Genomic DNA, 13648 nt, shown 5'->3' on the forward strand with positions numbered 1-13648 from the left:
TTTTAAAGTTACACGTAACTTGCAAAGTTTAAAACTCTTGTTTTAGCCCAGTGGTTGATTGACAGGTGAGGAGGCAATACTTTGTTTCAGTTTGGAAAGCATCAGTAAGGATTAGTGTTTTCACCTCAAATGCTATGTGGTCGAAAGCTTTTCATTTGTCCTCTGAATGTGGTTTTTGTGATCCGATCACAGAATATTTTGGTTGTCATTTACACCTGTATTTATTGGTGACCACTTGTTATTGGTTCACCCGAAACACATCTTAAAACAGTGTCGGGTCTGTGTCATACACTAGAGCAGGGCTTGGGAACCTATGGCCGGAGAGGTAATCACTGATGCGCAAGCAACATCCAGAGATGAGTATTTATTTCGAGTATTTATTTTATTTATATGATGTAATCCCTCCTCAATGACGCACATCAGGAGCCTCTGATACGAGGAAAAATTCATGACAAAATTAACTAGAAAGTAGAAACATTAAAATTCCACACAATTTTAGGTCTCAAATCAAATAAGCAAATTTGTGACATTAACCATGTTAACTCCTTTTGTACAAAAGGTAATGTTTTCTAACTTCCACTGAAGCACATAAGATGCTCTGTGTAACCTTCACAAAACATGCTGGCATAACATGGTTAATCAGGTTTTGCACAAAGTTTTCACTCAAACATTTCTAATGAAAAATAAACTGTATAAATACAGTATAATAAACTGCATTTTCACAACTGGACTTTTAAAACACACAGGCATACATACATAAAGTACAGTACATACATTCATGTCAAATAGGTTTCCGACCTGTACGGCTAGAGCATGTGTGCTCTGGTTAAAATAGTTTAGGTTAAACTGACCTTGTCATAAAGCACCTCTAGATGTTTGTCATCTGATTTCAGCTGCGTCAGGTGTGTGAGAACTCGTTTGCCAAAATGAAGGTAAATCAAACCTGCTGAGCTTAACTTAGTCACCCACCGCTTCTCTGGACACAAAGTGCTGAAGCTCTCCACAAAAGATCTGTAACAAACAATCAGTCATACAGGTTTAGAGTGACATTAGGATAAGAAAATAATGAACTTTCCTTTTTTTGGGGTGAAAGATCCCTTTAACATGAGTTGCTTCACCTCTGATTACGATCCTAACTGTTAATACAGGCTGCTGTACCTCTGATGATGATCATAACGGTGATGTTTTGGATCATATTCTCCACCCACATCAACCACAACATCACATTCAGACAGGACTGATGAATCTCTGCTGCGGATAATTTCAGCATCCTAATAAACACCAAAAAATGCATATATTATTCAAAGAAGTATATAAAACATCACAGCTTAATGTCAAGACTCAAATATGAGGTTTGATGTTCCTGATGTGTTGATATTTGATTTGGGTGCTGTATATGGGATTTGATCAATGATTTGATTTGAGTGTGTGAATAACTTACATTTCAATTGGTTCATCACACAGTGATTGTATGGCTTCAGAAGACTTGGAATATAGTAAACAAGTTGTACTGATTACTTTTACTGTGGTTTTATGGTGTTTTTTTGGTCTCTTTTGGAGCTTCACAGTTCGGAGTGACTATTAACTTTCATTAGGCTATATGGTGAAAGACTTAAAAATAACAATTTGCATTTGCTTTAACTCTTTGTATAAAATGTTTTCTAACGTCCATTGAAGCACACAAGATGCTATGTGTAACCTTTATAAAACATGTTGACATAACATGGATCATCAGGTTTTGCACAAAGTTTTCACTCAAACTTTTATGCTGATAATATAATTTGTAATGAAAAATAAACTGTATAAATACTGTATAATAATCTGCATTTTCACAACTGAACTTTTAAAACACACATGTAGACATACATACAGTAAATACATAAATGTGGAGGGGGGGGGGTTGGGACATCGGCACAGGGATTAACAGTGAAAAATAAAAATGCCAAAAAGGTTGCCGAAAATAATGATAATACAGTAATAATTAAATAAATAATGACAGAATTTGCATTTTTTGGGTGAAATAGTCCTTTTAAAGCCATGACATTTGATATTTAAAAGAATCTGAAAAACTGCTTTATTTTAGCAAGAAACTTCATATTGACCTATGATCATTGACAACGCAATAATAAAATGAATCTGTGCTGTGTTGTGTGCTGTCCATACAAATCCGTGCTATTAATGTATTGTTTAGTCCTTAAACTACATAGGACTGTGTTGATATTTATATATTTATTCATTTAGCAGATGCTGTTATCCACAAAAGTAATACTTCAATAAAAAATAAAAAAAAAACATTAGAAATGTTACAATAAAGTCGGTTTTCTGTTATTCGCCTTTAATGTGATACAAGGGGAAATGAAATACAGTGACTCAGTGCAGAACATTTAACAATGCTACACACACACATATATATATATATATATATTCACAAATTCATAACACAATTCACATTCACAAAATAAAATTATTTAGGACTGGGTAAAAATATACATTTTCCGATACATCTCGATATCGATTCTTGAATATCAAGATCGATCTTTTGCTCTTTGCGGCAAACCACTACAAAGTGATTCGTTTGCATATGTGACCAAATTTCGTGATATGGGAGTAAAAATGTCTAATTAGCCACTGGCTGGTAAACTTTCAGATTTTAGTAGTATAGTAGTGCAGTTTAGGAGAAGATCCTTTCACTGTGTGTTAAGAGTAAAAGTTTGGTTTGAATCGTTCCGTGTGATATGTGTCCAAAGATGAGATATACAATATATGCATACGTTTATTGATGGAATACACTGAATTTTAACATTTTACAAAAGCTAAAATGTGACCAATATGATGAAAAACTCATAAAAATATAATTTGTAAAATTAATATTTTAGAACATGTTCACTGGTCCACGAACATGTTTTATGGGGATATTTAAGCTAAAAGCATCAATTCTAGCTAGTTTAAGTATTGCAAATTAACTGCACAATTGTGCAGAATTAGCAGCAAAAAAAAAAAAAAGGGTATTTTGGTGTTGTGTGCTTCTGTTGAACAAATTTGTTCAGTTTCATTAACTGATTAGTTCAGCGTCCACTTCTAGAGATGCCACTAAGTGACTACATGAGCAACTTATGTGCTATGAGTAAGACATTGAAAAATTTTGAGTCGTTCATTACCGAAATCTATGAAGAGACTTGTTAGAGAATGTTTTTTATAAGAACAAAGCCGATCTATAATTTTCCTTCAGTTTGTGAACGGCTGAGCATGACAACATCATCCAAAAAGACAACAATAATAGTCTAATAATAATGAGTTTCAATAACGTTCTTAACTTCGACTTTATTAAAATTTGAATGTCAACAATCTACTGACTTCAAAAGAATGTTTAAACATAAGAACAAAGAAGATCTATCATTTTCCTTCTGTTTGTGAACGGATGAGCAATAATAGTCTAATAATAGAGTAATTGGACATGCTGCGGATTATTTTCAATATTACGCATCTTATTTTATACATTAGCCTACTGTTATTCTTAATGTACATTATATCACTGTATCTGCTTTTATACACCGATCAGCCACATCATTAAAACCACCTGCCTAATATTGCATAGGTCCCTCTCGTGCCGCCAAATCTGTGTCAACCCGCATCTCAGAATAGCTTTCTGAGATGATATTCTTCTCACCACAATTGTTCTAGGCCAGATAGTTCGAACTAGTCTGGCCATTCTCTATTGTCCTTTCTCATCAACAAAGCATTTTCATCCACAGAACTGCTGCAAAGTGATTTTTGTTTTTGGCACCATTCGGAGTAAATTCTAGAGACTGTTGTACATGAAAATTCCAAGAGATCAGCAGTTACAGAAATAATCAAACCAGCCCATCTGGCACCAAAAATCATGCCATGCTCCAAATCACTGAGATCAAATTTTTTTTTCCCCATTCTGATGGTTGATCATGAATATCAATTGAAGCTCCTGTCCCGTATCTGCATAATTTTATCCACTGCACTGCTGCCACACGATTGGCTGATTAGATAATCACATGGATGATTGTTGGTGCCAGACGGGCTGGTTTGAGTATTTCTGTCACTGCTGATCTCCTGGGATTTTCATGCACAACAGTCTCTAGAATTTACTCAGAATGGTGCCAAAAACAAAAAACATCCAGTGAGGGGCAGTTCTGTGGACGGAAATGCTTTGTTGATGAGAGAGGTCATCAGAGAATGGCCAGACTTGCTTGAACTGACAAAGTCTATGGTAACTCAGATAACCAACCGCTCTGTACAACTGTGGTGAGAAGAATAGCATCTCAGAATGCTATTCTGAGATGCGGGTTGGCTCTGTTTTGGCGGCACGATGGGGACCTACGCAATATTAGGCAGGTGGCTTTAATGTTGTGGCTGATCGGTGTATTATTCAGGCATTAATCCAGGCATTATAAAAAGAAAATTTGGGTCGGGAAGTCCGATGTTTGTAGAACAGCAACAGCGAAGTGGTCTGGTTCATGAAAGAATTGTCTGAACTGAACCGGTTCTTTTCAGTGAATGAGTTGAACCAGTTCAACAAATTGGACTGAATCGTTTGAAACGGTTCACGTCTCGAGTCAACACTGATCCACAAGTTACTCCATCTTAACCTGTCTCTCAAACATGCCTGGCACTCCCAGAGTAATATAATCTTAGAACTGGTGATTTCTGCTTTTCCTAACTCTTCTTTGCAATGAACCGCTCCGACTAGTTCACAAATCAGACTGAACACCTCAACTGCAACAGTTCTTGAGTCAACAGTACGAGTCGCTCGCAGCAGTTCTCAAGTCAACAATAAGTCGCTCACAGCAATTCTTGAGTCAACAGTACACTGAACTGAGAATCACATCTTTCGGATGTGTTCGACATGCTGAGAACTGATGAGCTGATAATACCAAGCATGAGTGAGCGTGTGGTTAAGGGGTACTAAACGTATGTTTCTGATGTATTTTGCTGAACAGCAGAAAGTATAACAAATAAAATAGTGTAAATATGTTTACGTCTTGATTGCATTACTGTTTTACCAACGTATGATGATGATCCGGTCGCAACAGTTCGAGTCAACAGTACAAGGATCCAGTCGCAGCAGTTCTCGAGTCAACAATACACTGATCCGGGGACAGCAGCTCTCGAGTCAACAGTATGTTGAGTTGATCATAGCAGCTCTCGAGTCAACAGTATGTTGAGTTGATCATAGCAGCTCTCGAGTCAACAGTATGTTGAGTTGATCGTAGCAGCTCTCGAGTCAACAGTACAATGGTCCCGGGACAGCAGCTCTCGAGTCAAAAGCACATTGAGTCGATAACAGCGGTTTCTTTAATAATAAATAAAATGTACTGGAAATATGCATTCAACTAGTTTTATTAAACAATACTTTTATTAAAACATGCAAAAACCTTTCAGTCAAGAGATGTAAATTAATTTATTTGACTATTGAGTATTACGCATGCACATTATATGTTAAGTTGTTATGAGCTGGATTGTTTTTTCTGTAAAATGGGTGTGTTGATAAAGACTGATTTATTCACTTTATATGCTTTAGACAAGTAACATCAACGTTTCTACATCAGTGTCTGTATTGGGTGCTTTAGGTGCAAAACGTATGAAACTTATCCAAGATGTAATCAATAGCTGTCAGTCGTATTCGAAGTGTAGGATCACTGAAACACTGATGAAAATAAACACCCTTATTATTATAAATTAAATTGAATAAAATGTAATTATCAGCCATATGGCTTTATTTGAATGTGTTTGAGCATGTATTCCACGAAGCTGGGTTGACGTAAAAGAACTGCTGAATCGGATTTTTGAACCGGTTCATTGAAACAAACTGTCCGAAAGAACCATTTCATCATCACTACAACCGCGCCGCCTACTGTACAGAGGGTGAAACAGTTTTTCGTTTCATTATTTATGGTTTCGGGTTGAATAGACCTTCCATCAGAAGTTAAGCTCGTGAAATCTACACAGATTTGGCGTGAACAGGCCTTAAAGGGATAGTTCACCCAAAAATTAAAATTCAGTCATTGTTTACTCACCCCTGTGTTGTTATAACCTTATAATGACTTTTTCCTTTTTCTTAACACAAAGGGAGAAATTGTGAATACAAATTTTGCTCAGTGATGTCATACAATGGCAGATTATGGTGACTACCTCTTCAAGCTTAAAAAAACAAAAACACAAAAGTATAAATCTGAAGTCTAATAAATTACTCCATGAGATGATTGTTAAGAAAGCATACGATAAGGTTTGGTGAGAAATAAACCATAATTAATGTACTATTCAGTAAAACTGTGGACTGACCATTGATCCCCTTTGCTCATTCTTTTGAAGCTTGAAGAGGCAGTTACCATAAACAACAATAATTTCTCGCTTTGTGTAAAAAAAGAAAGTCAGTCATATAGGGTCATACAGGGGTGAGTAAACAATGACTGAATTTTCATTTTTGGGTGAACTATTCTTTTAAGTCACCATTTGCGGATACCAATAAATGGGGAGAGTCATAAACTGACACCTACCTGTCGCAAAACTGTCCGTGACTTCTCTTATAAAACAGCAATTTTATCGTAGTAAACACCACACATGGTTCATTCCAAAAGGATTGTTTAGTGTAAAACATGTTGAAGATTACTGGACAGGCGGTCAAGTAATTAAGTGATGAGCTGTTTCCCCACTAAAGCAGTTTATTCAGAACCCTGAAGCATCTCCTCAATAGACATCCATTAAAAAAAATACGGCATCTTGTCACCTCGCCACTGTACCGCCATAGAATGTCTACGGGACAGAGCATTATGCTATTTTATCCTAAGCTTGTAGGCTCCCCTATGTAGAAGGGTTCTGACCACCCTCCTTTGCCTCCATGTCCTGAAATAAAATCATTTAAAGGTGCACTCAGTAACTTTTGTCTTTGTGTCATCTTGGACTTACACTGACACCTAGCGGCTTGGCTGCAGCATCATTTTAAATAAATAGTTTTCAGTTTCAGATGCCATTGTAGAAATGTAGTATTTACAGTCAGCCATGATTACTTGAATCAATGAGTGAAAGTGTCAAATAACAGGACGGTTACTGAGAATAAGCGAGTAGTATTCGGCTGGTCATGTGATTCTAACATGGCAGACCCCATGTATGGACTCCGTATAGATTAAAACTGCTTTTATAATGTTACTGATATGTCTTGAGTCTTCATTTTAATGTGATTGGTCATGATTTCCTACAAAACATGCAACATTACAATTCATGTCTTTAGGAGTTTAGGAGACTATTTTAATGAGGAAAAATACATATATATTTTTTTGTACCTTATATTCTTGCAGCTGTTTAATGAATTCTGTGTCAGTAATAATATTTAAAATGAATGTTTTGTACCTTATTTATATGCAGCAGTAGTGAAGCTTACGTCAGTAAATGTTCCATAATAAATGTACCTATTCCTGAAGCTGTTTAACTAATCTTGTGTAAGTAATTTTCAATATTGAATGTTTTGAACCTTATATTACTGCAACCGATTAATGAATCTTGCGTCAGATAAAATGTTTAATCATGAATGTTTCGTACCTTATATTCCGGCAGTTGTCGCAGCAGAAAACACGCCAGAACCTCATCACAGTGAAACGTGCCGTTATGAGTCCCGATCTTCATGCTGATCAAATGTTGTTTATTAATAAACAGATTAGTGATTCTGCTGCTAAGAAAGCAGCGGGTGATGCGCATGAAGTTAAACTATAAAGTTCTAAAACATCGATAATGACTGCACCGCGTTCGCTCATGTGCTTAATTTTCTTCTCTTGAGCTCTACAGCAGACTGAAGCGCTTTACTGACATCTACTGGACATGAGCAATTACACTAGAACTGTAGTTCCTGAAGGAAAGACCAGACCAGCAGTTCTGCAATCTTTTTGACATCCAGTGCCCTTTTATTTTTGCTGTGCCGAACACCCCCATCAAAAAAAAACAAAAAACGTACGTGTATGTGATTTTCAAATGTTTGAGTCCACTTGTGAAAAAAAAATATATATATATTTTGCATTTTTCTTGTTTAATCGTTTTATTATTATTCATATAATGATATTAATGATCATATCATTTAATTATCACAAATGATATGATCATCATAACAGTTATAGTAAAAGGTTTGTGCAAATCCCAATGATGATATCTTGTAAAAGAGCATCTTGTGAAAGTGCTTCAAACAGAAATTCTGTCCTTTTGTGCAAGATGAGTTAACAGTTAATGTCAAAAATGTGCTCATCTGATTAGTGATCAAGAAATTGTGGAATATTAAAAGTTTCTTATTTTATGTCATAACTTTTTCAAAATCATGCTGAGGGGTAATCACCAGCACGAAAGCAACAGCGAGAGGAGTAGTAGGCTATTTTATTTATATGAAATCCCTTGGCACCTGCATGCCAATCTACATCTTGGTGTATTCCTTCCTCATGATTACGCAATGTGTTTTCATGAGTGCTCCTGGTCAGCAGTGTTGAGTACCTACTGACAGTGGTCTGAGGAGGGACAAACCACAAACCGGGTCCAATGAGTCCTGTTTTTTTTTTTGGTTTTTTACATCAGGTGGATGTACGTGTGCGCCATTTACCTGGGGAAGTGATGACACCGGGATGCACTGTGGGAAGACGACAAGTCAGTGGAGGGAGTGTGATGCTCTGGGCAATGTTCTGCTGGGAAACACTGGGTCCAGCTATTCATGTCAACGTCAATTTGACACATGCCACCTACCTAAATATTGTTGCAGACCAGGTACACCCCTTTATGGCAATGGTATTCCCTGATGGAAGTGGCCACTTTCAGCAGGATAATGCACCCTGCCACACTGCACACATTGTTCAGGAATGGGTTGAGGAACATGATGATGAGTTCAAGGTGTTGCCCTGGCCTCCAAATTCCCCAGATCTCAATCCGATTGAGCATCTGTGGGATGTGCTGGACCAACAAGTCCGATCCACAGCGGCTCCACCACGCAACCTACAGGATTTGAAGGATCTGCTGCTAATGTCTTGGTGCCAAATACCACAGGACACTTTCTGGGGTCTTGTAGAGTCCATGCCTCGGTAGGTCAGTGCTGTTTTGGCGGCACGTGGAGGACCAACAGCATAATAGGCAGGCGGTCATAATGTTTTGGCTCATCGGTGTAAATACAAATAATGTTCAGAAAAGATTTTGAATCTTCTTACAGTTGTGCATTCTTCTGTTAAACACAATGCATTTTGCATTCATTTCTTATCCAAAATCAAATTTTTGAAACAGTGAATGAAACCTAAACAGGTTTTGTTTTTTGTTTTAGTTTTTTTTTTTTCCTGTATAGTTCAAATTTTCCCACCAATCATATTTTCATCTTTAGCATATTTTGGAAAATAATAATGAATACAAAATAATTTAATAGAATTTTATGACTAATTATTAAGCCTAATATTCTGATACATTAACAGGAATACCTACTCCATTGATGTGTCATTAATTTTTTTTTGTTTTTAGAAATCTAAATCATGCACGCGCACCCACCCAGCGACTGCCCCTCAAAATGTCTGTGCACGTCCCTGTTGTGGGGCGAATAGATTTGTTATGAAGAATGTTCAAAGTGGGCTCACATTGACCGATCCAATCACAATGGAGATTAATTTGTTTATAGAATACTTAAGATGTTTGAAAGGCCAAATGGGATTGAAATTAAAGAAAAAAGTTAACCCTTTTTCTGAAGTGGTTATTTTGAATAAGTATTATCTAAATTTGTTACTCAAAAAAGCATCTTGCTGTCTAAAAAGTATTTGCCTAAGTTGACAAATTTTGCCCTATAACTATTGTCCCTATATCTACACGATATTACTACAACCCCCCTCGGGGCCTTTAACCCATTTGTGGGAGCCTTTTACCCCAAGGTGTACCCAGGTGTAAAAGGCTCCCTCGCCAGCTTTAAAAAAAAAAAAAAAAAAAAAAAAAAAAAAAAAATATATATATATATATATATATATATATATATATATATATATATATATATATATATTTTTATCAAAACACCGTTCTGTTATTCTTTTGACATAAATTATGTTGGTCCATCAATATTCAATAAAAATAAACATATATATATTTTTTCCAATCTTGATAAGGGGCGCCATTACTATTTTTGGGCCCCCTATCATATCGCAACCCGTAAAAAAAAAAAAAAAAAATTCATTAAAAGATAGCATTATTAATAAACATGAACGCAAGCATGATTGCACATTCAATAAGAGACACTAAAAAAAAAACAATTTAAGTTTGAAAATACCTTGCATTGCATTTAATAGAAATAGCAATACAATAAATGAACATATACTATACATTAGAATGTTTGATAATGTCATTTTAGTGAGTTTGGACTTTGTTTATAATGGAAAACATTTATTTTTATGTTTTAAATGTTTATTTTAGTAATCTCTTAGATTGTCTGAAGGCAAACAAAACCAGATTTTTCCTCCTACAAGAGCATTAGAGTAGAACGGTTTTTAAACAGGTGAAAAACGGATAGCTTGGCCCATAATTCAGAGAGGTCCCTAATTTGACTTTTTTCATTTGTAAGAATCACCACAGGTTTGACCATGTCTTATCAATACTATAGCTATTAATTTTGTTATGGAAAAAACAGTAGCCTAAACATTAAAAATATATCTAACTAAAACTGTCTTTGTTACAATAAGAGTGGACTTCTTCACCTTTTATAATTTTAATTCATAACATTTCTGTCAAATCATATCTGTGTTACTACAGTTGGTTTTACTACAGTAATATGTCATTTTTACTCTAAATCTCCACTTTCACTTTCAGATGTGAAAGTGAAACTAAACAGGCACCACACGTGGCTTTCAGATGTAAAAGTGCAAGTGGAGATTTAGAGTAAAAAAGGACTTAAATTTTGATCTGCTTCTCAATCACACCTATCATATTACTTCTAAAGATATAGATTTAACAACTGGAGTAATTTGTATTACTTTTATGTTTCTTTTATGTGATATTTGGAGCTACAAAGGTCTGATCACCATTCACTTGCATTGCAAGGATCTACAGAGCTGAGATATTCTTCTAAAAATCTTAATTTGTGTTCTGCTGAAGAAAGTCATAAACATCTGGGATGGCATGAGGGTGAGTAAAAGATGAGAGAATTTTCATTTTTGGGTGAACTATCCCTTTAATGGTGCCAGATTACTAATGTTAAGAAGTTCCTTCCTTGACAAACTGATTATTATGTGCTCTTCAAGTGGTGTAATTACAAGTTCCTAGTACATGAATGACCCAGCAAAGTTGTATTTACAAATGGGAAAGTCGGAATTTTAGATGAAACATTAGTTTCCGAGTTGGGACTTTGTGGGCCGTGTCTACATGAAAGATGATGGAAACCAGTGATTTTGCAGTTATTTTAACTTCTGTACTTAATTAAAAAAAAAAAAAAAATGTTTTATATATATATATATATATATATATATATATATATATATATATATATATGACAGTCAACTAATGACTCACGCTTTGCGGTTTAAGCAAATTAATTAATAACTTTTTGGATACCATGCATTAATAAATCATATATGTTGTGTATAAGTGATGCGGGTTTACCAGCACAACAAAAAAGAGCTTTTGTCGTTGTTTGTTGTGTATTTGTTTGAGTTTGGCTTCTTCCATATTTTGTTTCTACTTGAATGTGTGACATGTCGTAGTAACGAATGTCCAATTTGGAGGTACAAGCTTCCTAGGTCCACTTGAAGGCAGCATTAAAAACACAGAGCAGACAAAAACATCAAAACCGGTACAAGCAACAGGGTGTCACAAGGTTGAAAATGTATTTATTGAAAAAGTGTCAGTGCTTTATAATTATTAGTCATGATACATTATGCAACTTAGATCATTATTACACAATTATCTTAAGTTGAAATGTGTTAAATTACATTTGAAATTAATTACTTGATTAATCACATTCACTTAGAATGGCTACATAAACCAAAGGATTAATTTCAGAACTATTTTATCGATTTGGAATTGGAAAATCCATTTCTTCATAAATTCCTCATCATTAAATTTGATCTACAATATATTGTTTTTGGATGTGAAATGACACTAATGTTAAAGCTGTAGTGTGTAACCTTTTCAAAGTTAAAACACCCCTATCCTAGCTTATTATGCAGAAACAACTATAAGCCATTTGTAGGTTGATTTTCTCGAGAACTGTAAACACTGTGGGCCCTATTTTAACATTGCTATGCCTTCTACACAGCACTATGCGACTCATCATATGCGTGAAATAGGTGGGCATGGCCATCAAGTTTTGGTATTTTCATGCAAGCATGAGCTAAGTCTAGGCACAAGTGGGTTTGGCAAAATTGTGCTCGCAAAGCGCTAATGGGCTGGGTCATGTGCACTTTTAATTCTGTGGTTCTCCTCTGGTTATTGCACTGTCTGCGTCCTATTATATAGTCCACTCCATTCCCTATCAAGCACCAGTGAAAGAAATAAACAAAGACAGCAACTTCATAAGAAGTGAGTAGGCCTAATGTAAATGGGCTTTACGCAATGAATTAGAAGAACAGAAATATGGACTTGTTGAATGTCTGACATATTTCTATGACAGTGACACTATCCTTTTATATGCATAAAAAATGTGGTTCTTGTCAAGACTTGGATGTATAGGCTCTGTTAAATTATAGAGAATTTAAGTATTATTGATCATATTGATCTGCTGACATGGCTAGTATCAACAGTGATTGTATCAGCCTAACAGGTGGAAAATTACCAATACAAATTAGATCATAAATACAACTGTAGATATAAAACATAATAATAATCGAAAAATAAAACATGACCTCTAGAAAGTTGAACAAATCTCATAAAGATTTGTTGCATAAAACAGCTACAACAGTGATTATCAGGGACGTAACAGGGACGTAATATGACGTTTCACTGTATTTTCAGAGTTTGGACATTAAATTTATTACCACATGCTAGTGGAATCTCCTGACTATAATAATACAAGTACTGATTTTGGAAATGGCCCCAAGAATAGATGTGCTTCTCAAACATCTCAGCACAATGACCAATTTTTCAGGAAAACAGCAAATTGCGCTTTGCACCACTTCATTAACATACAATTCACCCACAGTTTGTGCACATACACCCACAGACAGCGCAAACACCCCCACCCACTTGCGCTTTGCGCTGGCACAGAAACTGCACAGATTTAGTGCTCTCATGAAAATTGGATAAGACGATGAGCATTGTATGTTGCACTGCTCTTAGAGCGGTCACAAAAATAGAGCCCTGTGTCTCTGTGGCACTATAAAAATTCCTGTGCAGCGGCCCGTCCAGCCCAACACAACAACACTGACTCAACCAATGGCATGAAACTGGGGCGGGACTATCTGTTTGTTTGATCTGCGGCAGACAGGGCAATATTTAGGAAAGCTTTAAAAATATACTGTATACTTTTGCATTTCTGTTCTGGTGGTGCTAGTGGCACAGAAATTACACACTTCAGCTTTAAAATATAGGTGCTATTTCAAAATCAAATCTCAATAACCCAAAAGTATCCAGGCAAAATATACTTGAGTGAAAGTATTACAAAGCAAGCATTAATTTTAAATTTCATCTAAAGAAA

General features: G+C 35.6%; 1 protein-coding gene across 2 annotated transcripts in view; it reads right to left on the reverse strand.

The window, feature by feature from the left end:
* Window positions 1-7806, reverse strand: part of myg1 (myg1 exonuclease) — a 31341-nt gene extending 23535 nt beyond the window's left edge. For both annotated transcript variants that reach the window (XM_051673421.1, XM_051673422.1), the window contains exons 1-3: window positions 7567-7806; window positions 1159-1271; window positions 852-1011 (exon numbers count right to left, since the gene is read on the reverse strand). In XM_051673421.1, the coding sequence (XP_051529381.1) occupies window positions 852-1011; window positions 1159-1271; window positions 7567-7722 (429 nt within the window). In that variant the 5' untranslated portion in view covers window positions 7723-7806. The remainder of the gene's footprint in view (window positions 1-851; window positions 1012-1158; window positions 1272-7566) is intronic.
* Between the last annotated feature and the right edge of the window lie 5842 nt (window positions 7807-13648).

This window comes from Myxocyprinus asiaticus, chromosome 35, assembly GCF_019703515.2.
Source record: "Myxocyprinus asiaticus isolate MX2 ecotype Aquarium Trade chromosome 35, UBuf_Myxa_2, whole genome shotgun sequence".
NCBI classification, from domain to species: Eukaryota; Metazoa; Chordata; class Actinopteri; order Cypriniformes; family Catostomidae; genus Myxocyprinus; species Myxocyprinus asiaticus.